Raw genomic sequence first — 27,993 nt, 5'->3', positions numbered from 1 at the left:
AGGAGCACTCCACTGGAAAGCTTTGCCAGCGAGGCTGCTGCTGTCCACTGCAGCTGCCAGAGCAGGAGAAGCAGGCTTCCTGCTGCACAGGCTCTGCACCATCTACAGCTTCACGAGCTGAAACCCAGGCCATAAACTGGCCCTTTGGAAATGAGGAAGCTGCTGTGAAAGGTGCTGTGCAAATACATGCTTGATTATCAACACTGTTGTCAAGCACAGGGTTCCATTTCTGGTCTGGTCCAGTTTCCAAGGACAAGCACACAAAAAGAATCCCAAGGTAATCCACTCTGCAAGCAAAAATGATGTGAACAGCTACCGTACCAAGTTAAAGGCTACAATTACCTGGCACAGTCAAGAGCAGATGTTCTTTATCACCAATTCCCTAGACCAGCTGAGAGTCCAGTACATCATTACCTATCACCAGAAGGGAACTGATGTTGTTTTCAAGTGTCTTCCCTTAACCAAAACTGTATCATTTTAGGACTCTTGACTACCTCTGATATCCTGTCCAGACACACCCTGGCTCAAAATTTTAACTGTATTCATGAAGCAAATAAACTTCCAACAAAACAGCTGAAACAAGTGATACAAATAAATTAAGTACCTTAAAATTCAATGACTTTAGGGCAACTTTGCTTCCAGGACTCTTCGTATCAATAGTGGAGTGGATTTTCATGAACTCTCTGCCAAGTTATCTGTCAGCTGTTTTTGGGCGGCCATTTACAACTGTGACATGCTAAAACTAAAAAGAAGCATGAAATCCATCTCCCTGAAAGAATGCAAGATTCAGTAATGGATTTTGGAAAAAAGGATGCATAGTAGAAAACACAAAGTACATAGAACTCAGCAGAAAAGCAGATAAGCACGGTTCTTTTTATTCAAATGTTTTGAGATCTGTTTATGTACATATACAGGTATACATATAATACTTGCCACATTTGGCAGCTGTTGTTTAATGCATACAAGGTAAACAGGTACTTTTCATAATGAAACCTTGTTTAGTCTCATGAGAGGCATGAAATTCCCAAGCAGATGCTTAGCTCACTAAAGCTGTTTCTGCTCTTTATTTCCAGTTTCATTACTTGTAGTAGTTTGTAACTTTAAGTCATCCAAGATTTGTTACAAGTAACATAAACTTTGACAGAAGGTTTTTTGTTATTTTCCTTTTTCCCCCCCTTTTATTTACTCTCTCTTAATTGTTTTTGTTTTATTTTGTTCCTTCTTGTCACTTCAAGCCTCATCAGAAGACTGAAGCACCTCTGACTAATCTCACACAGAGACATGGTGGGTTTCACATGTGCACCTTTTTTAAAATAAAGCAGGGTCATCCCCTTTGCCCATTTCTAGGCATCAACAGTTAACATCAAGAATTTCTACATAAAAAGCATGCCATAATGAATCTATAACACACCAGCTACAGAAATAAATGGCTGCCTTCTTTTTAGAGAAACCACAAATGAATTAAAAAAAGCAACAAAAAACCTTCACATATGCCACACTTATGGAGAGGACCTATTTATTCCTGAGCAGGCTGGCAAGTATCCGTTGGTGGTCAAGTGGGGGAGAGGGAGGAGAAAAAGAATTTTAAGCTGAAAAAGGCACAAAAGACAAAAATATTGAGGCCTTAAGAAAAAAAACAAACCCTGAAATACATTTTAAAAACTATCTTCAAAAGACTTTGTTTTACTGATCAAAACAGTATTCGGTGATGATGATAAAGTTGAACATTTAAGATGCAAGGTACTCAGGATAAAATTTCTTTTTAACTAACAAAACCCCTAAACACTTTAGATGGAAAAAAAACTGAAGAAAACACATAATTATCTCTTTAGAACCTCATATTCCAATGCCTTCAGATATTCAATATATACATCTGGATGAAGAATCAATAGGAATTCAACCTAGAAAAAAGTGCGTTTTTGTTTCATTTTTGTTTTTTTTAATAGGTACTGCTTACATTTCAGTCTCACTTCTTAGACTGGCAAAATTACTTGTGACAAGTATTTGAAGTTGAGAATATAGGGAACATTTCTTTTACAGGATTTATAAAGTACATTCTCATCTGTTTGAATGCAGGTACATCATCACAGAGGAGACAGTGCATACAATTTACAAGAGATATTTGTAGTAAAATTCAGAGATACATAACAACAAACATCTCAATATAATACTAACTTGGAAGCCAGGTGCAAGTTTTTCAAACTGTACATGTATTTTTAAAAAGATACCGCCTTTTAAAATGTTTATATATTGAAGCATTTTCATTAAAACCAAACATCTTTTAAAACCAGTAAAATTATAGCAGCAATATGGGAGAATATCTAAGCCACATGAACATTATTAGTCAAAATAAAACCAAACATGAAATATTACATTAGTCAGATGTTTGTGTTAATACCAAGAACAAGTAACACACAATTACTTATGTCAAACCAAGAAACATGGATTTGTTCATCTGTGAACAAATCTGTTATATACAAAGCAGTGTTGATTGCTGACTTTCACAATCACCTTTCTGGAGTGTCCTGGAGAACTCACTTGAATCTTAAATTCCAAGTCTGACTAAGATAATTTTTTCATCTTTGTTTGGTAATCAAGGGTGATTTTAAATATGGATTCCTTAAAATGAAGCTTATTTTATTTACACTATTCAAAGTTTACCTTTCCTTCCAACAACAAAATGTGCAGGAGGATTTACTACATGCTATACAATGAAAAAATAGACTTTAAAAAGTCAGAACAATGCAAGTAAAACTGTACAATGTTTGTTCCCTGCTCTAGTTCATTGCACAATTAAGTTAAACTGGATGAGTTGTCATGCCCAGATGACTTACTGTAGCATCAGAAAATCCACACACACGGAGGAGGTAAATGAATACTGCTTTAAGTATAGTGCCATATGAAAAAATACTACGAGTTTTATCCAAGGAAAGCTTCTCATCACAGAAAGGAGCATGGCTAATTCTGAAAGGCAGCCCTCTTCATGTAGGACACAGAACTGCAAAAAAACCACAAATACACATTGATAAATATCAGTGAAGTTGATCTGCATAAAAATGTAAGGCATACACTAAAATATTTAAATGTTGGATTCTACCCTATTAGTAGCACAGTAAAATCTAGTAATCAACTCAAACTGGCAATTAAGTTTTCAGCCTCTTTCAAAAGGTGACAAAAAAGTGACACAACCCACTATCTTTAGCTAGTATTATCCAGAAATGAGTTAACTAAAGGTCATGTCTTAAATAGTGCTTTTTAAAGTGTTATATCAGAAAACAGAACATCAAATAACAGGTGATGCATGCAATTATATTTTAAAAATATGCACTGACAATTTGAGATTCTAACTCTACTTTCTAATTCTGGTGCGGGTACTAGAATCACACAGTGGCAAGATAAGACATGTCCTTCACGTGTTTCTCATTCCTGTTTCAATGTAAGACACAAACCTCAGAGCAATCCAGCTTTCAAACCAATGCTAGCACAACACAAAAGCAAATAAAGAAGTCAGGTGTAACAATTAAACAAAAACTTCAAAGGCAAGTAAATAAACGTTCTCATTATCTGAAATATTTGCATAATTTAGAAATAGAACAAGGTGCAAACTCTTGCTTCATTAAAACAAAATAAATTATAAGTTTTTACTTGAAAGATCAGGTATGAAATAGCAAGGAGAGAGACGGGCAATTTTTCTGCTTTCACGACATCTACATTCAGAAAAAAGAAGAAAATAATACTAGACACTTTATGCTTTTTACTAACTAGTAATGCATAGCATATTAATTTTAGCACTCTATTTTTGTCACAATTACTGTTTGAGGACAATTGGAAAAGAACACAAAGGTTAGCAGTAAATATATCTTATAAAGTTTACTGTAATGACGCATCTGATTTCAAAGGAAATAACTATTATATAAAATATATAAGTATGTACTTACAGCTGAAATTATGTAAATATTATTCTTGTACACAAAGCTAAATCTTCACATTTTGTAAAAATTAGAAGTTAAAAAGTAGTAATCAAGTAATAGTAGTATTTCAGTAAGTAGTATTCAAATAGTAGTATTTCAAGTAATCTTTAAATAATATGTCTAGATGTGATACCAGACAATCTATCCTAATATTTAATTGTGTGTATACACTGGTTAACATTTCATATATATTATTGATTTGTTCTGGAAGTTGCTAAATTAAGGAACTTTTGCTTTGAGCAGATTTTGTCAGATATTCTGCACTACCCATATAGCAGTAAAACAAGGTAATTCCCCTTCCCACAATGCTGTCCTCAGCTTCTACTTTAAACCTGCTGTGAAGTCCATCCCAGCAGGCCCTCTCCATGTTCTCATGCCCCTGTACAGGCCTTCAAGTAGGTGAATGCATCAGACCCAAAGAGATGTTGGCTTTTCAAGGCAACAGCCACCAGCTCAATGCAAACAGCAGCTCCAGTCCTTCTCCAGCCTAGATGCTGTTCCCTACAGCATTTCTGTTACTCCCACAACACCTGCACAGAGGCATTGTCTTCAGAAAGCAACCTAAACTTGCATACTGCAAAGACTGCAGCTGCAACTACACTATATATAATATACACAATACTAATAATATAAATATTAATTTTCATAATATATAAAACATACTACTTGCATTATTGCACTTGGCAAATTAATCATTATGCAGAAAGTCATTACATTACAAACACAAGAAGAAAAAATGAAAGCTTTAAAAAGAAAGTAAAAATTCAATGAGCACTGTCCATACAAACACACTTTCATCAAAGGATACTGTTGCAACACCTAAACCCAATGCAGCTACAAGGTACAACACAAATATCTCCATCTGCCTTACAGCTTAACTTGTGCACAAAAAACCTTAGCTTATTTAGGTCTTTCAATGGATATAAGCACAGAGTTTTCAAATCACATTCTCTTAGTTCAACCATCAAAAAAGGTCAACAGAAAGATGAGAACAAACAGCATTTAAATACTGTGATCTTACTAAGCTGCCAGCTTCTGTCCAGAAGTGTGCTTTCTAAGATAAAGAATTTCAGTCCTGGTTTGGTATTTCTTTCCCTGTCAGTAAATTCATTCCCCTACCCTTTTTGAAATCCCAGTTTCTCCTTCATGACTCCTAGTGATAAAATATAATAACAATATTGATATATTAAAATACAATCAGGAAAAATTAAGCACAATTGCAAATGCTGATCAATTTCATGTTATCACCTATTTTAATTCTAGATCTATAAAATATCATATAAATCATGCACTAGTGGGAGAAGAACTAGAGTTCACTTGCAAAGCAAATCACTAATTCCCTTTCATTATTGTTAGTTTCAGGATGGAAATGTTCACTGAAAAGTACAATGAAACAGAACCTTACAAAGGGAAAAATATCCCCTTGAAAATAATTTAGGCTGCAATAAGAGCAACACGAACAAGAGAAGATAAGCTGCTACACTGTACCAGACTCTTCACAGGGTATGTACTTAGTCTGGCTTTGGGATACTTACCTTTGAGGAAATGTTCCTTACAGAAAGGATCCAGGGGAGAGCTAAATGACCCCTGGAAAGAGGGACTTAAGCATGACAAGGAAAATGATGGTATTTTTAACATTTTGGGGGACACAAGGGGGCGGTAGAAATTGGGGAAAGAAGATGCTTTAAAGAAAGCAAGCACCAGAAATAATTTCAAAACTAATAATCCTACTGAGAAATGCATATAGAGGTGGTTTTATCCCCTAACATGAAATGGCCAGAGTTGTTCTTTTAAATTTATTTATTACACTGGATTTGCACACATCACGTTTTGAGGATTTCCACTTCCAGCACTTCAGAAGGATTAGTTGGTTATGAAAAAAAAATCCAAGAATGATCCATGGTAACACAGAAAGTGAACAGCAGATCTGGCTGCGGAATGGTCCTTCAAGTTCCAGCTGCTGTCCAAACAACCTTACCCAATCATTATTAAATGAAGATAGTGAGTATTAGCATACACAGAGGGTGTCTGTGTCTTCCTACATGATCCAAATTTCAGAATTATTTGGCATGTAGTTCAAGTTATTCAAGATTACACAGAATTTGTGAATTCTACAAAACACAATGGAATTCAGAGAAAATATAAACTTATTTCACTATCCTCAGAACACCAGTCATGTGGTAAGATTTTGTGTTACATCAACAATTATGCTCAATCTTATGGTTCCATTCACCTTTCCATGTTCACAGCATTCTTCTATTTGTTCCTTTACATCGTACTAACAATATTTTGGCAATAATCTTTTTCCTGATTTTTTTTTCTTCAGTTTTTGCTTCTGAACAATTTAAGTTACTTTTCAACAGTGACCACTAGTATCTGGGCAAGTCTGTTAATAATTCTGTGGACAGCTATAACACCCACATAAGACTGCATATCCTAATTTTTTACATACCACAGAATAGCAAGACAGTGCTGCTTTAAAAAATTAATCAGGAGCATGTTTGTAAAATGTATTTTTTCTGCTCTGTAAAACATAATATAAAGTTTGAAAAAAGGTTTTATGTCTGTGCAGTCAGATGCCAAACTGGATTTCCCATAAAGCTACACATATTCTAATGTCACAGGTAATTTACTGTCTGGTTTTGTTGTTGCAAGACTGGAAAAAAAAGATCCTCAAAGGAACATGTACTTAACAGATTTTAAAAGAACCAAGTACCTCTGGTGATATAATTCACACATTTCAAAATTTCATTCCTTGATTATAGCTTAAGAAAAAGCAATAAAATCCATCCAGTGTAAAATGAATACAATTACCACTACACCATATGGATTATACCACTGGGCTCAGAACTTCTTTCAGGAAACAAATTTAAACCCTAAATCTTCTTAAAGATTTTTACCTTGCCAAGACATTTTTTATCTTTACAGTGAAAAGAGCAGAATCCTCTAAAAGTAGGTCACTCTTTTTATTTCGTAATTTAAAAAATAGGTTAGAATTTCAGGTATTAAAGCTCGGCTGAAAGTTGATCTAAGTAGTTGTAAAGAATTCAACCAATCTCCTCTTAACAAGCTTTAAAAATAATGTCCAGACAATAGAGTGGTGGCTGGGAGTATTATGTGCCATTAAAGCCTCGCGGGAGTTTCAGGCCAGAAGTTTTAGTGGCAGAAAAAGAGCAGTAGGTTACAACTTCAGAAACAACTGGAAGACTTTGCCTGTGCCACAGAATAAATCTACAGTACAAGGTAACATTGTTAGTTGAGTTATAAATATTTAATATAACGTCAACATAGCATATAAAGCTTAGTTAAGGCTATACTGAAAGGAAGAGTAAAATTCTATGCTCACTAGCTCTGCTCGCAACTATCTGCCACTGAACACACAAACCCACACAGGATGAAGAAAGGCTTGGTTCTGTTCACTAAGGTAGCTGTGGGGAAATTGACTTTCCTTTCACTATGAGTGATGTGAGTGATTACTCTTCATGTTCCCACAATTTGTGTTTCACAATTTAAAGATAAGTGTTTGCATACGACAGATGACCGGTTTGATCCAAGACACTCAATGCATGATGTTTTTGCAATTGCTGCATCTCACTAGTAGAACATCCTTGGTGATTTTTAAGTAATGAGCACACAAGAGGCAGGAAAGAACTTCAGTCCAAGCTTCCTGGCTCATCCTCTCATACGTTCAGGTAGTCTACTTTTATAAGCCTTCTTTGCTTTTAAAAAAGATTTCTCCATTTCCCTAAGCTGCCAGTTTCTCCTCAATATCTCAGTAATCTGAAGGTTCTTCTGGGCAGCTACATCTAAAAATAAGAGCAGACACTGTGAAAAGCACTGTTAAATTCAGTCACTTACTACCAGATGTATTATGAAGAGCAAAAATTTTTAATTACTGACAGCAGTTCCTATCCTATTGGGACAAAGATTCTGCTTCACAGAACTACAGTTTAGTGCCATCAACACTAAAAAAATCCTTGACCATGATCCTACATGGCTCACACACAAACACATCCGTCTACTTTAGGAAGAATTTTTAGCAAGAATAAGTAAACAATGGAAAAATCAAAGGAATCAATTGAAAGAATCTCTGCATTCTTATTGTATGTGGCAGTTTTTCAACACTACACAAAACTTAGAAATGGATCTCTTTCAGCAGGAAGTCTCTTAGAACTTCCAGAATATTAAATCTCTTTTTCAGATTTTCTGAAGTGACAGCAGACTATATGTCATCCATAACTCAAACCTTTCAAGTATCTGTGAGAGGAGATTATGAGAGTGACTGGGAGTTTGTATAAGAAATACAAAAACCTTTAAAACTCACATGGAGTGAGTGAAGTCAAAAGACAGAATATTTGAAAACAAGATGAGACTTGGAATGCATGACAGCAGAAGCGAAAAACTTTTGCAGCATATGGAAAGCAGAGTGTTATAAACATTTTGGTGGCAAATAAAATGGCACCCATCATCTTTTTGTGCAGGTATTTGTTCAGATCTCAGCAGTTTGATGCATTTTCTAAACTTTAAACACTTAACAAAATTGTATCATATGCCAAGAATTAAGTAAGAACATAAGCATTGGTAAGATCTAGACAAAAATTAAGTCAGATGAGAAACATTTTAAAATAATTTAACAACCTGGAAACTACCTGGAACAACTCCTTTAAAACTAAGGCAAACAGTATTTTTTAATGTCTGACATTCTTTAAACACAATCAATGTATAAGACTGGAAAATAAATTACTCATACAAAAACTTATAAAACAATATCTCAAGAAGGTATAGTAAGTGAAATAAATACTTTCTATTACTGATCAGAAGGTAGCACTTGAAATGAAGTGTAAGCACTTTGCATAGCAAATGCTTTACTACCATGGGTAGTTGGAGTTCCAGTTACTAAAAAAACTGTGCAATGGAAGATTTTTAACTATACCCATTTCACTTTGTAAGCCAGGCTCCTTTGTTCCTGCTGATGTCATTCAGCAGTTTGCTATATTTTATTAACACAAACAAAATAAACATTTTATGTATGAACTGTACCTCAGAATGCTTGGACAAAACAGAACACATATGAGAGCTGTGTTTCATTGAAATGTAACATAATTAATGAATGCTGTAGGATCATTATTTTCAAATACACATTCTAAGTCAATCAAATTAATTTAGAATCAAATAAAATCTCTGCTGAGAAGCATACTCACCCTTTAAAATATAGTCTGTTAGCAAGCTTGGCACTTTCTCACTATCCTCTTTCATGGCATGCAGAACTAAAGAATGAAAAAAAAAATCATGTATTTACTCATAAATGAAACACAACACATAAAACAAATACCTTGGAGCAGTTCCAACTACTCATAGAGATACCGCTATGAGATGTAAAAAATCTCTTAAGTGAAAGATGAGAAAATACAATGAGACATCACATCCTCTCCACCTTTCACTTGTGTAATTCTCTCTGAGCTCCACAGTTTCTGAAGGCAAGAGTCCCATTTCATGTGGCTAATATTACAGTAAAATGCCATCAGTCATAACAACAACAAGCACCTCTTCCCTATAAAAGATTCTCACCAAAAGAAAGTCATCCAAAGACATCTAAAAACTGAAGTATGCTAAAAACTATTGATGAGCTGGAAAACTCAGGACAAAAAAGTCTGCTCCATTACTTAATATCTTTGATCATTATCCCGAATAATGGAAAAATGCTCTGAATGATTGTATGGAAATATTAGTGGTGCTTTTTTTCCCTCCCTGAAATGGTGAATGTTATCTGCTGTACGTTCGAAAAATCTTAACTACATGTCTTAATTAAGCACTAACTTATAATAATTCAAAAATGCCATTTTGTGACATATAGGAGTAGATCTTGTCCATCTTGCCTATTTCTGAAGAAGGAATGGAAAAGCTGGACTGGATATGTGTACAGTTGTCTGTCACTACATAAAGAAAAACAATGATTTTTCTTTATAAAGTGTTCAGGACATGACTGAAAGAAGCAAAATTACAAAATTCTACTGAAAAGCAATATTTAATAAACTCCAAATTCCTCATATGAGACTCTAAACTAAAATTATAACAAGTGTTTCATTTCAATTTTTACATTGAAGTAAGACATTAGTGTTCATAACTATGGAGTAATACAGAGCTTTGAAAGAAAAACCAACTGAACAACCAACTAAACTCCTGCTTTACTGCCTGCCTGAACAACAGCAGAGACAGTGAGTCACAGATCTGCAACTGACTCATGGGATCAAGTTCCAACCAGCCCACAGAAATCAATATTGTTAATACTCTTTACAATGCATTTGTGCAAGACATTTTTTTAATAAACCATCAAACAACACAAAATGTTTTCAAGAGGCTTTAACACATGCTTAATAGTGTCAAGTGAAATTTAAATATGGCAAAAGGATAAAATTTCATGGCAAGAATAAACATAAAATGAGAAATCCTTTGTCACAAAGTAAGTACGAATTAACACCTAAGGCTGTTTACTGTAGAAAAATAAAGGGAGCTTTAATTCCTACTTAAACATTTCATTTACTCTGGAATTTATATAATATTAATTTTCTATTTCCAGAAAACAACCAATGAGCCTTTTACCTCCCCTCAGACATCTGCAGAATCACAGAACTGCTGCTGAAAATCACCTCAAAGACACAGTGAGATTCTCCACTGAAGCCTGATCAAATGCATTGATGCACTCTACCACCTATTTTTAAACTGTTCCTATAAACATCCAATGAAGGTGATGCTATTGACTCCTAGAGATGCTTTGTTGTATTAAACCACCTTAGTAAGTATTTTTTAAAATACAACCTTGATTTCTTGCAAATTAGAATTTAAAAAAAGTCCAATAAAATCAAACAACTAGAGGATTTAGAACTTGCAATAATTTTGAGGATCTTGCCTAAGAAAGATGTGAAGAACAGGGACTTCAAAGCATTGTCAAAACTGTGTTTGGTTTGGAATTTTTAATTATCAAAATTTATTAACAACAAAACCACCCCACCAAAATCACAGAGAGAAGCAGGCTATTTTAAAGGCAATCAAGTGCAATCATTATTGAACTAGTCCTAAGTATCTTGACATCCACTCCATTTTGTCAAAGTCATTACAATAACTTCAGTAAAGCACAGCAAATATAAACAAACAGGGATGTATCAGGCACTGTAAGACCAAATTTCATGCTATGCAGCTAGTATCAAAACGTGGGAACATTTACATTCTGATACATGCAGGTTTCTGGCCTTCAGGGTTTCAGACAACAGCTAGGAAACAAACCTAACATGAAGGCTCAGGAAACAAGCTGGCCAAAATCTATGGTTAAAATCATGCCTCTTTACATACATGCCCTAGGGTAAGAGAGAACTGGATGGATTCACTGCTTTGAGCAACCACAACTGGATATACAATGAGGAAAGATCAGGGGAATTTCATATGCTCACTTTTGGTTAATGTTTGAAGGTCTTCAACAGATGGGGGTCCATTTTTCTTCTCATAAGGAATGACGGTTGTCAAGTACTGTCAAATGAAAAATAGAGTTACTTGACAGTCCTTTCATGCAACTCTGTTGTTTGCATTTTATTTTGTAAAAATTGTAGCAATTGAAATTGCTAGCCACAAATAATCATATTTCAAAACAGATTAAGATTCTACCTTTCCATCGCAGAGCTTTTATTACAGAAACCAAGTTTGTTTTGTTTCTTTTTCCAAATTATGTGGCCACTAGAAGTCATGCAGCTAACTGTCCTCTCTGCAAAGAAAATGATGCTGTCCCACAGTTAGGTGGAAATGCACAGATGGCTTTCACCTTCTGCTGCTTACACTTCCAACCAAAAAGAACAAGGCAAGCCTAATGAAACATAATACCCCAGAATACAGAATTTGATTTAAATTATCAGTTTAAATAGCTGAGTGTACTAACAGACAGTTTCAAACCAACTCCTTTTAAATTCTATTTACTGAAATCTTTAATTCTAGTCTGCTTAAAAAAAAACCCAAAAAACCCAACACAGCAAAATTCCTTAAATCTTTCAAGATTTTCATACCTGCAGTGCAACTAGGATTAATTTTCAAATTCTTGATGTAACTCTGTTGGGTCTTATATAACATGCATTTTAGGCAACACCTTGCTTTGCAGCCTGTATGAATGCATATTCTCCTTAAAGAGGTCAGAATTTCAAAAATACTAAAAGAGCTGGAATTTTCCTCAATGGAATAGCCTCCTAAAATTTCTCTCAAGTCAATTTTTAAGACTTAAACAGGAACTTTATTCTGGTTTTACAGCTACGAGGCAGTAGGCAAAGTAACCCTCAATGTCTCATTCAGCTTGACATCTATGTAGTTCTCCAGGCAACAAGCAGAAAACAGGTTACAAGCAAGGTACAAGGTGTCCTCCTTGGTAACAGCCCTTCCTTCAGCGAGAGCCAGGTGTAACTCAGCCTGTGGTGAGGAGCTGCCCCTTGCAGGGGAGGCTGAGCCTTGCCACATGCAGCTGTAACCACTGCCATGCATGCAGCAGGAGCACACACCTCACACCCGACCACGACATCTGCCTAAAAGCCAAACAGCTCAGCAGCACTGAACCTACTGTACAGGTGGTGATGACACCTCCCCAAGACCTTCTGCAAACACAGGGTGCTTTTCTCCCTCCCTTTTCTTTTGGCATTTTTTCATGTCCACTCAGCACAGCAAAGTATGCAATGCTGCTCAGGAAACAATCAATTTTCAATTTCTTTTCCAGGAGATGTAACCAAGTATCACCAGAGAACTGTGCACTTAACAAAATCACCAGAATCTATAGCTGAATATAAGGCTGCTGAATCTGCCAATGGCAGAGATGAAAGTGGATCTACTAACACAGAAATCAGATTTCTGGCTGTCTTTCCCAGCCTTCAGAAGTACGTGGCATTCTACCCTTTACCTGGACAATAAAACACTAGGATATTTCATTGGACCAAATATCAACTAACCCTGTTTCCCTTCTCCTGTAAACTTCACCTTCCATTTTTCCTCTCTAACAGTAGCAATTAAAAACAACAAAAAAAATTTCTTAGTTTCCAGAAATATTTTCCTTCTAGTCATCAACTTTACAGCTGTAACAATCAGTCTCTATAACAGCACTACAAAAACTCATTTCCTGAATTGCTGTGTGAAGTTAACATATTATGAAAAGAATGAAGGAGTGACTGAAGTGTAGCTTACTGACAAGACCAAGTGTTAAATCTGCTGTGACCTCTAAATTTTTGAAGCAGATTTGATGACATGATAAAGCAGCAATTCCCACTGCAATTTTTCATCACCTACGAAAAGTGTTTGATATGCCTGAAAATCAAAATGAAGATGACTGTCTTGAATTTTCTTCTGGAAATATGATCCCAGAAAGAGCTACTAACATTTCAATGTCTTTTTTTTTTACTACATTACCAGATAGGAACAGGGAGTTCCCATTGGAAGCTTCTCTTTACATGGTGAAAATATCTTAAGCAATTTTCATTTATGTCTCAAATACATGCAGAGAAAATGGGACTAAGATTTTAAAAAGGGAAGTACCCACTATGAGACAAAAAATCCTAATCAAACAAAACCCTCTCAAACAGAAAACAAATGCCATAGAAAAACAGATTTCCAGGCATAAATCATAAAAGAGCTGGTATCTCTTCTACTTTCTACCCTACATTTAATTTAAAATTCATATCACTTCCATGACTTGCTTTAAGATACAGGAAGGGGAATAAAAAATCCCATAAGGGGTCTTCTATATCCATAAGGATATAGAAAAAGAGAGATCATACTCTTCAGGAGATCAACATGTATCAACAAGTACGATCAACATGAAGAATAACATTAGTAAAAGAACTCAAAAATGACTGGAAGAGTTATTCAATCATTTTAACATATGATTATACTACTTACATCTACATAGGAGGCAGTGAAAGTCTTTTGGTTAAAAGTATGATGGCATGGCATAGCTAGATAAGCTCATTTTATGAAAAGATATGATAGTTAAAATATTTAATGATACAGGTATAAACAGCTGTAATTTATGGTTAAGATAGCCAAGGAAAAAAACCCAAAATATCAAATCAGAATACAGGTATAGCTTTACTAGTAGTGCAATAACACAGAGTGATAAAAAGTCCTGCTAGGTAAGCTCTGTGCGTGTGTTCAAGATCCCCAAAGCTGAGGACAGATAAATAACTGGATCAATGTATTCATAAAATCTCATACATACATATGCTTTGCCTGAGAAAGCAGGTAAGCCTTTGATTTCTAGTCTCATGATTGCAGAATGACTTGAGAGGAGTTGTTTTACCTCCTAAACTCCTCTGCAGGATGCAACACTCATCTTCCACACAACAGCCTAATCAGCCTTGACTTCTAAAGTACCAGCCAATTTATTGCCTCAATGGACTTCTCACCAGGGAAAAAAATAACTCTAATGGACTCCTCTGCCAAACTGCATAAACTAAAATAGTGGGTACACATTAAACAATGTGAAATACCAGTATTTTGTAGTGTGCCAAAAGACTAAACAACAGCACAAGCATTAACAGTTCACAAAAATTCAGAATGCAGTTAATAAAATACATACTACAGATCTGAAATAGCAGGCAAGTTATTACTTTGAAATAAAGCATAAGAATCTTGCTTCCAAGGTACACACAACATCTGTAAGATGCTTCCAAACTACACGCAATATCTGATGCCCACTGAAGCTGTCTCTGCTCTACGTTTCAACATTTAAATAACCAACAAAAAGGCACAAACTTGCCTATAGCTCCTGTATTTTACACTGGTAATCTGCATTGCACGTATTTGGCTACTTTTAAAATAATGCAGTTTACAAAGGCAAAAAAGTACAGTCTATACATTTTTGAGGTGCTACTCTGCTTTTAGATGTATCAGCTCTGAATATTTGAAGAAAAAAGAAATCAAAACCTTTTTTTATTACTTAAGTTGCTAATGCTGAAGGTTAAAACATTCTATGCATCTAACTTGATACACATTCTTTGGCTGGTTATTAGATTTTTACAGACATGCAATGTATCTAAAGTATGCATTATGTTAAAACAGACTTTTAGTCTGGGGTAAGAAATACAGGTTATTAGCTCAGTGTATCAGGGTATCAAGCCTTGAATCTCTTGAGCTGCTGAGGAGAGAAGGAGACTGTAGGCTGATCAGAAACCTGAGGTAGGGAAGCAGAGATTTCAGCATTTTATCCTGTTTTTTCCTGTCTCAGCATTTATCTTCAGCTACTGTCAATTTTTAAGACCTCAGCTCCTACCAAAAGTGCAGGCAAAGAATGAGAAAAAAGGGAGAAGATAGCCCAGCACCTGTTTCTCTCCACTTGAGTTTCCAAAGGTGTGGCGGAAGCCATTCTGTATGACATTTGAGATCCCTTCCATGCTGAAGCGCTAAAAGTAGTGAAAACAAAGCAGAAAGAAAAAAAAAAAGGGACAGAGAAAAGTTCAGAAGACTATTAATCAGCATTTATCAAGACTATGAAAGACAAATGGCAAAGACAAGCTCCAAGGTGTATTTCAGCACACGTCTATTCCTTTACTCACCTACTTAATTTTTTTAATTAAAAAGAAAACCTTATAATGGCAGTTAAGCAGTATTTCTACACCAATATTTATTCAAACAAAATCTTCACACTGCAGACTCAATAATCGAGACTTGCCTTTTACAGCTGTTTCATTTTGAAATGTATAAAAATAGCATTTTTCAAAGTTCAGCTCACTGTAAAATCCCCTAACATTTGTGTTTGAACAATGTATGTTTAGAGACACTATTGACACCCATATTTCAGATTTTAAGCATGTACTAGAAATACTGTTCAGAGGTAGTATTTTTCAGCTCCAACTCTTTAAAATTTCTAATGCTTTCATGCTTCCTTTTCCACAATTGAAGCGTAGATTAGTATTCCCTATTTTCTGTTACATCATAAAATATATACAATTAGATAACAACACACCCATATTGATTTCAAGCCCCACTGCATGGAATCCAAGTAAAGAAAAAGCAGTATATAATCCAACTACACATTTTTCCTTGAAATTTGTAATCCTTTATGCTTGTTGGTGAAGTAAAAAAAAAATAATCAAAACAGTTTTGATGTTTAGCATGTGATATAAAATCACCAAGTGACATGAACATAAAAAGAATAAAGAGCCAAGCTGCTGACACAGGTCAATATGATGAGCACACCTCAGCATGTTTATCTGAAACTATTTATTTATGTGAGAGGAATAAAATGTGCTGGAATACAGTGTTATTTTACCTTCTAAAGCACACAAGGTCAGTAAAGACATAAATTTTGCCAAAGCCATCTTAACTCTTTTAAGATATCCTACTTGAAGGAATACCCATTCCTTCAAGCCCTGACTATTTTTAACTGCTCCCTAGTTTCCCCTTGTGAAAGAGGTAAAAGTTTAGAAGTCTAAGAAACTGATTTACCCAAAGACAGCATTAAGGACAAAATAATTAAAATACCTGGGGCTTTTTTTTTATATTCTGTTATAGTATCTACAGGAAAATTCATTTTCTTATGAGTATGACAATTTAACTCTACTTCCAGTCTTTGCATTTAAATGAGACTTCAGTACAGTTAACAAAATAACCAATGAATACATTATTTATTAACAGGAACTCAGTCTTCACCAAGCTACTAGCACATGCTATCTGTATGCACCACTCTCAGCACTTCAAAAAAAAAAAAAAAGAAAAGGGAAAAAGGGACTGCTGAAGAAAGGAACCTTGAACCTTGCACCTCTTTCTGGGAGACAGCTCTCAAATCTGTCCTTGATGACAGTGAAATCTGTTTTCAAAGGAATCACACACATGCAGCTACAGTCTCACCTGTGAGCCAATCTGTTCAATCCCTCTTAGAAAGCAACCTAACAAATCTGTTATCTTGAAGTGACCAAATACCAAAATGTCTTATCCTGGGACCATGTAAGTTATACCTGAAAGCATCATTCAAGTTTCTAATCTTTAAACTAACTAGAACAGCTTGTGAATCACTTGGCTCAAGTTCCAAAACAAAGTAATTATTTTTCTTTCTAGGCAGAATATCCCCTTTTGGTTTTCCATGACCGGCAAGGAAAAAGGAACTATTCACTGTGCTCTTGTAAATGGATGACAATGTTGTATGGTTTTCCAGACATATACTTTCTTAAGTTCCACCAAAACTTAGCTACACACACAAACATCTCTCATTTGACAGATGATATCAGAACCCTATTTGGGGTATATCACAGGTATCTTATGTCTGTAAGTTTAGAAATAAATTTTGAATTTATTTTAAACATTTAATATTTCATTATAAATGTTTATTCCTTGTATTTGAAAAGAAAACCCTCTAATGTTGAACTGAAGCATTATTTCTGGGACTTAGCCATGAACTACAAAACCACATTTTTTGCATCCCATAAGAATCACTAAGAAATTCAAACATTAATACCTCACTTAAGTAATTTTAAATTATACTACACAGATAAAGAAAATATTGCACTGACAAGCTAATAACCTAATTCCATTTGTTCTTTGACTCCTCTTATCCAACTCTATTTGAACGACATTTTTCCTTTTGTTGCTATGTTCTGTAAAGAATAAAACAAATTATCTCTTCCCTGTATACATGCACTACACTTTGGCCTCCTTCCTGTCTCTTGTTGAATGTAGTAACTCTGCCACAGGTTAGGAGATCCAGGGTAAGACCTTCACTTTTTTCTACCTAGAAACCATCATGATGAATAAATATCTGTGCAATGACAGCAAGAATAGTACTGAATTGCCTGCAAGACTAACACATACTACAATTCACACAGTGAAACCAAACACCATAAATGAATTTGCCTACTGACAACAGAATGCAGAGAAGTACATCCAAAGACAGTATTTTTTATAAGAAAGGCATGCTAGTTCCAGGCTGATTTGCAAACAGTTAAAAAATATTTTTTGCATATGAGAAGAGTAAAATATATGACCCTGTGAAAAAATTCTCAACAGGAAAAGCTTAAGCCTTGTTTGTGAATGAAGGCATGGAAGCCGGAGTACCAGGTATCTTAATATAGTCTAGGACTACTACTTCCCAGAGCAGAAAAAAAACAAAAAAAAAGTTTAAATGTATAAAGACTTATAAAAATTCTCTTACTGTTCCAGGCATATGACCTCTTTCTTGTTTGCCATTCTGAGGACTACCATTTTTCAGCTTCTTTTTCTTCTTTGCTGTTTCTTTGTGCTCTCGCTGTTTGTTCTGTACTTCAATGAGGACAGAAATGAAGCTGTTTTTCACTTCCTTCTCAAACTCCAGCTCATCTCGTAGAGCCAGCTGCTGTACCAGTTCCTCAGAATAATCTTTAATAGCAGTCTCAATTTCTTCTAGCAGTTCATTTAATTCAGCAACAGACAATCTTTTGACTCCTACAAATAGTTTATATAAAAAGTAATATGTCAAGATTTTAAGCATGAGTAAACTTGTGGGAGTTACAAGAAAAATGTACTCTGAAATTTCTCAAAACAAAAAATTCAGTTCTAAAATCACATAGAACAAAACAATGTTCCTAAAGGAATAAACACATCCCAGAGGTGACAAGAACAGCAACAATAAGATGGTTAAATTTTCTTCTTACTTCTGAGAAATCTGGGATAATCTGCAAATATGAAGAATGTGTTGGTAGTTTATGCTGGAAGCTGAATTAAGTGCTAAACTTCTGACACAGCTATTAACTATTAGTTTCCTCTCCACGCACTGTTCAAAGGAAAAGGGTTTCATATTTTCTGAACTACTGGGTGATGTGTTACAGATAGTGTAATTATGACCAAGAAAATGTTTTAAGGCTTGCTTGGGTTAAAAGAAAGCAGATCTTTGAAGACTGCTTTCTGTTCCATTTTAGATCTGACACACCTAGGAAGCTGGCAAGTCCCAGCAGCTGCTGTGTCAAAGAACATAATCTTATTTGGCACTTGAGAAACAGCTAGTCCTGATTACACTGACAGGTACAATCTGTTTAAGGACACTGCATAGATACTTGCAATTATTTAATTTCATTTAATTAGTCTAGTAAATATCCTGTCTACAAGAATACTTGTAAGAGAAAGCACCTACAGACAAGTGTTGAAAAATACAAATAAGGCCACAAAATACAATAAAGTGTAGTTCTTAGAAGCATCAAAGGTACTAAGTGAAATGTGAATTTTCTCTCTTAAATTACAGCAAGGAAAATTAATTGTAGAAAACTCCTTGCCACTTACTTAACTGAAGAAAAGGTAATGAAACCTGTTAATTCAATTCTATGTCAAGGAGCCACAGTTTTTCAAGGTAGCTTAGGCCTTAAACTCTGTTCAGACACTGTAACAGTACTCAGGGCACCTGTGAGTACCAACACTTAAGAACCAGCTTCACAGCCTAAAAACCAACTGTTCTAAAACCACAGGTGTAGGTTACCCTACTGCAGTCCTGACTGATGACAGATCAGTTGTCATTATCAAAGTCTTGAAAGGGCTACACAGGAAATCCTCAGCTAATGCACATGAGTGGGGACAGAGGAATTCAAATGCAGAAGACTACATAGACTGAAACTTAGTAGGCTGAGGAACTCACTTGTGTAACCAGAGCTTTATTTTTGGATTGCCTTAATGTATGTCTTTTCCTATCCAAGAAAAAAGTAAATAAAACTGATTTCCTGCTCTGAATCCTAAATGAATTAAAATCTCTGATCTATCCTATAAAAATTAAGAGTTCCTAGGAAAAACCTGTAAAAACTTCTGAGAGATGCAGACCAATTCTGGAGCACATTCACACACTACAAATAGGTAGCAAGAGTTTTTAATAAAATAGTGACCTGAAAGACATGAAAGCAGACTCCGAGAAACTACTGAAGCGAAGTTAAATTATCTGCCAAAGTAACTCAAGGCACTATTTGGTCGAGACTGACCTTTAAACTGTAAAGATGCAACAGAAAGATGAACTCCTGAGGCAAAGGAAAATTGACAGATATGAAACACTGAGCAAGCTTGATTAGCTCCAAACCTTAAGACATATGGAACTGTCAGAAAACCAGGAAGCCCTGCTGAACACAATACATTTTGCTTTTCACATTCCTGAAATTTATGTGTTGAGACAGTTAAGAGACCATTTTCATGGTTGGAATCTCTTCCATAAATCTGAAATGTAGCAGAAACTCTAAGTCATGCCACAAGAGGTCAGCCAGTTTTCTGAATCTTCTAGAGTTTGTATTGTTAACCCAGACTACAGGAAAGAGAGTACCAAACTTTTAAAGAAAGACCAAAGCAGAAAGATCATCTATCAAATATTCTTTGTGTCTTTACTACCTTCTAGAATTCATGTTGGCAAATGTAAAGATTAAACAAAATTTTCCATCACAAAACTGATTAGTCACAGGTTTTTTTTACATGCAATTCAACCTACTACAATTTATTATTAATCTAATTTCTCCTTTGCTTTGTATAGGGAAGCACAGATGACTTCATTTGAGTAGAAGACACAAAGGATATTTTTCACTTTTAAGCTTTCTAAAGAGGAACGGACAAGGAGGATCGAAAAATAAGTATGGTCCTCAAGGGGCAAAAAAGAAATGGTTGCCTTATTTTTGTGTTACTGTCTGTCAAGATATGTTGCAATAAGTGAAACTGTATCAAAGATATGGTAAGGCTTTATTTACTGAATAGCTTTCAAGAGCTTCAGCTGATCTTAAACAGTGTATTGGCATCAAGAAAGAGTCTCACATTACAGAAAAATAATGAAGTTTAATAAAAAATGACCAGCTTATCACTTTACCCATGAAGCAATCTTATTCCAATGTATCAACCTTCAGAATATTTGCTTTAAATTTAAAAATACTTCTAAATTTAAAAATACTTTAAATTTAAAAAGACTTCTATAAAGTCTTATTTTTGTTCTTAGTCTTAAGAAAGCTGACAAAGGTAAGTCCTCTATACACTAAATCTAGGCTATTATTTCAGACATTTTGAAAATATTTTTTGAATGCAGATATTTCAAAAGAAGGACTTGCTAAGAATCAAGCACATGGCAAACTTTGAAATTATTTTCATTAAGGATAAGAGCAAAAATGCTAAATAAATACCACTTACTCTCTTCATAGCTGTTGTTTGTACTGGATCTCTTGAGGGTCTGAATTTCCTGGGAAAGTATAGAGAGCCTATCTGATTGGGTGGGAGTTTCATCATCTTCTGGATCAGGCGATTCCTGCATCATTTCCTCTATTTCTTCAATCACCTTTGAAAAATGAAAACCCTTATGAAAACCCTCCTACATGAAGAGCTTGCAATTTGAAGCAAAGCTAGATGAAACTACCACCAAGACTAGATGGAAGAGGATCAATAAAATTGTACTGACATTTCCTCCCCATCGCTCTCTGAGAATAATCACACCTTGTAACAGTAAATTGGTGATGGCCTAACAAGGAGTGAGCTGAAACTATGGGCTCATTTCTATATGAAGGCACCCATGATCCTGCTTAAGAGAACTAAATTAAAGAGTAAACTGGAGTATCTTTCCTGAATATTCAGTTGAAGGAAGACACAATAACAAAAATCAGTTATCTCCCCCACTCCTTATTTCACCACATTTCTCTATGTAGAACAAAGACCCCTCCCTCCACCAACCAAAAACTAACAAAATGAAAACAAACAAAAACAAAGAAAAAGTCACAAAAAACTCTCTTAAAAACCAAAAAGCCCCTCTAAACAGCCTGAAAATCTACTGTGCTTGTGAGAAGTTTTTTGAACTAATCCACCATAACCTGAAACTGATTTGCAGCCCTGGGCATAAGACCTGAGCCAGACAAAAAGTATGACAACAGAAATTCTGTGCACAGATAGCTTACTTTACACCACATAAGCAATGACATTTCTACAGGCTAAACCATTAAATAGACATCTGAATAAATAACACAGCAACTTTTAGAAGTTCAGAGGCTGTAGTCAATGCTGAGATCCAGCCCACAGTAAAAAAGAGCTGAGGCAGTTCAAGCAGTCCTGTCTCCTGTACTATTAATAACCGCGTTCATCAGAGTTCACAGATTAACCATTGCTTAACCATTTAAGCAACAACAAAATAGATTGTTTGCTTACTAAAGCAGGATCTTAATAGACCTTACTCTCATTAACCTTACTCAGAAGAGCAATTTTCAAGATAATTGAAGTAAATCCATGGATTTAAAGACTTTATATACCAAATAATTTGAAATTTTAATAGCAGAAACACTGATGTGCCCTCATGTTAGGCAAAAACTTCAAAGAACGCTTGCTAACAGCAAAGCCCTGTGAAACTATGAACTGCCACACAGTCATGCCAGAAAATTACACTCTACCATACCACTAAGATTCTGAAAATAATTTTGCTTTTTACACATGTATTTAATTTAGTAGCATTCCTCACTAAATCATGGTAAGAAATACCCATGATTTCAAAGACCCTGGACTATCAACAACACCTGAAGTACTGAAACACTTTTCAAATCTGAATGATGTAATGCTATCTCCCACATTATTAAAACCCTAAACAAAGAACAACCAAGAAGCTTAGCTACAGTGAAGAGCAAGAACAACAACAAAAAGTAATAACAGACTAAAAAAACATTCTACACCAACAACTCTGTCTTTGCTGAACACTTTACCTGCTCTGCTGTGAAGAGTGGCTCTTCATTGATGCAGGAAACAATGATAGAATGCATATCCAACTGTTCTCTCAGCTCTTCATCATCTGACAAGTCAAGGTTCATGTTGTCATTTACCTAAAAAGCATGAAAAGGTGCATTTCTATAAATAGATATACACATCCCTAATGTGAGGGTATAAAATGCATGTAACATGTACCAAAAACAAATGGGGAACTATCACTGAATTTTAAGAATTAAACTGAATCTTGGCCCATAATAATGGAATCAATAGTTCTTTCTGTCAAATAGCCTGGAAAATTAAATCAAAACTACAACTGGACAAAATTAAAACAGCTGTCAATCTTTAATGTCATTAAATAATGTCCATATAAAAAGACCATATACACACTGACATGCAGATATCTATATGGGAGGCTGTGAAGTAAATACTAAAATCTTAATTGAAGATTGACAAATGTCTGTGTGGGGTGAAAAACTTGCCTACAATGTCTAATGTTACACAAACCTCTTACTTTAAGTGCTTTAATGGCTCCACTTTATCACACAATAAAAGACATGGAAAAAACCTGAGAAGAGTTGATACTGAATGATGGTATCAGAACACTGGTATCACCCCAGATTATTTTTAAAAAAGTGTCACTGAATATCTCAGGGTCTTTTCAGAAAGAAAGAGAAGTAACACTTCCCATATATACACGACCAAATTATATTCATCCTTTCAAACCAAAGATGTACGTACACTAAGAGACGTAAGTCCCCTCCTTAATGAGTCAGGCACATTTTACTCTCACACAGTGATATATCCTGGTTTATTTACAAAATTGTTTCTGTACTTTGTCTATTACTAGATTCCAGCCTAGAAAAGCCCCTCAAAGCTGCAACGCCCAATGTCTGCCATTTGAACTCAACTGCTTTAACTGATCTTTGGGCTAATTTACAAGCATCATGACTGGCTGTACAAAGCTCTTGCTCTCACAGTATCAGTTTTCAATTTTTCTTGGAATTCCTCCAATTTTCTCAGTTCCTTCAGAAACCTTAATAGTTCCCAGATTAGTTTTGAACCTGCAACTGATATCCCCAGATAGCTCACCTGTAGGGATAAACACACAATTTGCACTTCTTCAGCCCTCAGAATGAAGTAAAATGCCCACTTTTTTCCACAATCTGAATTCCAGTAACTCTGCAGTGACAAGGCTCCACTACAACTCTGTCTTCACCTACTACACAGATGCACTCCAACTTGGCATTTTTTAAATGCCTGCTGTCCCCAAGTATTTTTCCATGCACATAGGATATGACAACAATGATGGAATAGTAAGCAAGCATTACAGTTTATCTAGAAGGAGATCTGCTTTCACTCCTGACATCTCCAGAAACATTTTGAGAGACCTTCGAAAACATTCTGATAATATAGACTAATAAACCACCAAAAATGGCATCAGCTGTAACCTGGACTAAAAGGAACACCTGGCTTTCCACTCAGCCACACTCCATGCCTCCATGCCTCCTGCTACCAGGGAATGAGCCATTTAAAAGCAATCTAGTGAAAACAAAACAAGGAATTGCACAATCCCATTTCTCACACTACTGCACACAAAACTTCCAACCAGCTACTTCTTTTACTGTCAGAGATGTATGGAAGTGTGCATAGACCTGTCATGTGAAGGAACCAAGATCAGGTGAATCAGCCTCAATGACCTCATATCTTTCCCTACTAAAACAGGAGAAGAAATGCTTTCTGCACAATTTTGGTAGCATATTATTAGTTTCAAACACATCAGGAAAGTGTTACTTAGCTGTTAGTTTTCATTGTAAGGAAGATAAAACAAGATACTAGCTGGTCCATATGTGCTGTCACATATCCAGCAATACTGCTGAACACAAAGCAGCAGAAGAAAAGTATTAAAGCATGTCAAACACTCCCCACAGCCTTGACACATCAGAAGGCATTCCATGTGGAGTGAAAGCTGAAAAAACTTCAGATACATTTAATCCATGAACTGGTTTTCTCTCTACTGGCAGCATATCTAAGGTTCTTTCTAATCCAGCAACACTTTACACTTTATATACTTTCTTCATAACTTCCTGCAAGTAACTTAAAAAAACTATGTGAAACATTTTCTTATGTACCATACTTAGTTCCTTACCAAGAAATCCATTAGTCAATTTTTCCCTGACACAAGGTACACAGCATGGCGAGGCTGTATTATTACTTAAACTGTAAGAATTTAATTACTCTAAAGCCATTTATACATCTGAACAAGGACTCAAATTAGAAGAAACACAAGTCAAATTCAAGGGATAACCATGAGATGCAAATCAAGAAAACGAGTTCCAAATTTGCACCTTGCTGTACTGAACCCCAAAGTATCTTCTTCAGCAGAACAATCTTTGCTCCTGTCACAGCAAGAGGCATTATCTAATGATAATCAATTATCTTTGACAGAAGCCAAAGCATTAACCAATTCTCAGGTTACACACTCAGATATTTTTACAACATAACTGCACTTCAGTGTGTTTAAAAGATAAGCCACTATTTTCCTCAGAAAACCTGTGAGATAGGAATTCCTCCCAGCGTTTCTTCCTGAAGTGTTTTAATCCACTTTTAAGATCATCAGAGGACAACCCTTTCTATAAACCTCGCTGAAGCCCTTAATTCCCTGTTCCCGCCCCAGAGAACTATTCTAACTCTTAAATAAGGAAAACAAAACAAGCTCTTGCACTTCAGTGTCTCCTGGGCCACCTTTCTTGTTAAAGAAGCCATCGGACTGTGGAATTAAATGAACTTTGGAAAGTTCTCACAGGATTTACGACATCAGAGTAACTTCTGCCTCTTTTCTTCCCTTACCCAGACCAGTGTTCAACATGAATGCATCATACAGTAGAAAGTGTTTCACATGAAATCTTTCTCATTTTACGTGCTTTTCTATCATGCTCTGGCTCTAATGAAGAGTCATCTAAAACTAACCCTGAATTATTCCAGCCCAGGGTGATACAAACATACATCAATGGTTCTTTGATTTTTAAAAAGCTCTCAAGTATAATGGCAAGTACTAAAAATATTCTCAACCACTTAAAAGCAAAATTCTTTTATACAAATGCAGACAGTTTTACTTCCCTGTTGAGTACCAAAGACCCACAGAGGGTACTTCTGCTGATCAGAACTTACCCCTTTCTCTGAAAGATTCAGTGTTGGCAAGTGCAAAGCTCTGGTGTGGGAAGATTTCCAGTCAACTGGCATCACGTTACCATAATTATCAGTCAAGGCATTCCAAATCCTGGAGAAAAGAATAAAGGAACAAAAATGCAGACCTCAAAACAAGCAGCAACTGAATCAGCAATAACCATATTCCTAATGATCATATATCTCTACCAGTAATTTTATTTTCCTCCCTAAATATTTATCTGCAGGTTAATGAAAACATTTTTAATGTTTTAAAGCTATGAGAAAATGTTTTTTGATAAATGTAAGTTACTTCCCTTTTTAAGCAACAATGTGTGGACAGCAGTGAAAAAAAAATGAATAAATGAAGACACAGCTTCTATACTAATTATGTAACTACACTCAAAATCTTTTCTGGGGGTGGATGAGCCTTTCCGTCAATGAAACTTGAGCTGAGCTATAAATTACATTCCTAATGTTGTTCAGCAGAGGCTGAGTAGCAAATTATGAGCCAAATCTTTTCTTGTTTTCCTTTCCATTTATCACAGAATAATGAAAACGCACAGATCAGACTAAAATTTTGGAAGAAATAATTTCTTTTTCTAGGAGAGCTCAGCCCACCACTCTTGTCCTCGGTCAGCCTTTACTTTTCTAGAGTGTGTGTCCTCTCTGTGTCCTGGAGGCTGGCCTGTGCAGACCTGAGGCTCGAAGCAGCTCAGTCTTTAACCACAGCAGCCCCATGAGCAGGCTGCTTCCCCAAGTCCCCAGCCAAGCCCTGCCTCCAGGCGCTGTGCTGTGGGTGGATGTTTGGAATGGTTGCCTAGCTAAGGCTCACAGGAGGTCAGAGGAAAGGCCGAGGCAGACACAGAAAGGCAGACAGAGCCTCATCACTGCCCGGCGTGATTCATGGTTCACTGAAGTCACCTCAGTGTTTACACCACAGATCTAGTATTTTGCTAACAGGCTTTATTTTTATTCTTCTCTTAGAAGAACAAGACATACAGTTGAGTTACCTTAAAGCAAGACAGCAGTATTTTTAATAAAGATCAGCTGACTAAATTTACTATAAAATAAGAAATAGAAGCATTCGTAAGATAATGTTAAAAACTGTACAGCAGCATGGCTCAGAAAGGCTCTATTCCTCCAGGGGAAAAACTCCGAACAATTATCGCAGTTGCAGCTGCAATTTTGTTCTTCACCTGCTTTCTGCACTTTCCACGTTTAAATCCAAGCAGTGAGACAGCGGACACTTTGCAAGAAGCTAAACAAATACCACGGTCACTGCACTTCTGAACAAGTACTTCTGGCTAGCTCGGCGGGTTAAGAAGCTCGGGGATGCTCACACGCTTCCCTGGCGGTCAGGGGGATGAAGCCAGAGGGCTGCACGCCAAACCCGCGCCGCGGCGGCCGATCGTGCCCCTCGCCGAGGCCCGGCGGCTCGCCGCTGCAGCCCCGGGGGCGGGGAAAGGCTCCGCTCCCGCAGCCCAAAGCGCGGCTGGGCTCCGCAAGGCCCAGGGCCAGCGCTCTCCGCGGGCACGGCTGGCCGTGGGGCCGCGCTGTCCCCTCGGGCCGGGCCGGGCCGGGCCGGGCCTCCCGTCCGCCCCCTGTCCCCGTCCGCGCCCCCGGCCCGCACTCACTCATCGTCCTGCAGCGCGCTCTGCTCCGTCAGCGGCCGCAGCGGAGCGCGGCTCTCGCCGCCGCCAGCCCGGGCCTGCGGCGGCTCGAAGCAGAGGGACAGCTTCGCCCCGAGATCCCCGCCGCCCCAGCCGCTCTTGTCGCAGGCAGCCTCGGGGCCGCTCCCCGCGGAGGGCTGGAATCCCGAGAAGTCCTGCCAATCGCCCGGGTCTCGCTGCGAGGTGGCCGCCGCCGCCATAGCTGGGGACGCGGCGCTGCGCGCTCCCGGCGGTGCGCGCTCCCGGAGCCGCGCGGCGGGCGGGGCCCGGCTGAGGCGGCGATCGCGGGGCAGGGCCGGGCTGAGGCGGCGATCCCGGGGCAGGGCCGGGCTGGGCCGGGCAGGACTGAGGCAGCGATCGCACAGCAGGGCCGGGCTGGGCCGGGCTGGGCTGGACTGGGGCAGCGCTCTCAGGGCCGGCCCGGGTCGGGCTGTGGCAGCGCCCGGAGCCGCACACAGCCGTGTCCGAACTGACTCACGGCACTGCTCCGAGTAGGGGCGGCTCATCGGGCAGGA

At 37.0% G+C, this 27,993-nt stretch overlaps 1 protein-coding gene and 1 long non-coding RNA gene across 4 annotated transcripts; one reads left to right on the top strand and one right to left on the bottom strand.

Moving 5' to 3' along the window:
* Positions 1–7: 7 nt before the first annotated feature.
* On the top strand, positions 8–5,890 carry LOC135297328 (uncharacterized). Its single transcript, XR_010359353.1, has 2 exons — positions 8–277; positions 5,328–5,890. It is a non-coding gene; the product is annotated as an uncharacterized LOC135297328 (long non-coding RNA).
* On the bottom strand, positions 860–27,980 carry FEZ2 (fasciculation and elongation protein zeta 2). Of its 3 annotated transcripts, XM_064414758.1 has the most exons (10): positions 27,443–27,980; positions 25,812–25,920; positions 22,640–22,756; positions 21,093–21,237; positions 18,133–18,401; positions 15,308–15,388; positions 11,417–11,492; positions 9,173–9,238; positions 3,450–3,478; positions 860–2,998 (listed from the first exon to the last, which is right to left on the bottom strand). In XM_064414758.1, the coding sequence occupies exons 1-9, from the start codon at positions 27,676–27,678 to the stop codon at positions 3,468–3,470; spliced, it is 1,110 nt and encodes a 369-aa protein (XP_064270828.1). In that variant the 5' UTR covers positions 27,679–27,980; the 3' UTR covers positions 860–2,998; positions 3,450–3,467. The 3 variants fall into 3 exon arrangements, with proteins under 3 accessions (XP_064270828.1, XP_064270827.1, XP_064270826.1); XM_064414757.1 differs by lacking the exon at positions 3,450–3,478; XM_064414756.1 differs by lacking the exons at positions 860–2,998; positions 3,450–3,478 and adding an exon at positions 6,919–7,777.
* Between the last annotated feature and the right edge of the window lie 13 nt (positions 27,981–27,993).

This window comes from Passer domesticus, chromosome 3 (assembly GCF_036417665.1).
Source record: "Passer domesticus isolate bPasDom1 chromosome 3, bPasDom1.hap1, whole genome shotgun sequence".
In the NCBI taxonomy this organism is placed as follows: Eukaryota; Metazoa; Chordata; class Aves; order Passeriformes; family Passeridae; genus Passer; species Passer domesticus.
The sequence above is the reverse complement of the archived record's forward strand: the minus strand, read 5'-3'. Positions and strand labels throughout refer to the sequence as shown.

Excerpts from the sequence above, each read along its gene's own strand:
- FEZ2 (XM_064414756.1), bottom strand. The coding sequence starts at position 27,678 with ATGGCGGCGGCGGCCACCTCGCAGCGAGACCCGGGCGATTGGCAGGAC. Across the intron at positions 15,389-18,132 it reads GAGGTCATATGCCTGGAACA|CGCTTCAGCATGGAAGGGAT; the intron begins GTAAGAGAATTT and ends CACTACTTTTAG. Across the intron at positions 11,493-15,307 it reads ACTCAAGTGGAGAGAAACAG|TACTTGACAACCGTCATTCC; the intron begins GTGCTGGGCTAT and ends TTCATTTGACAG.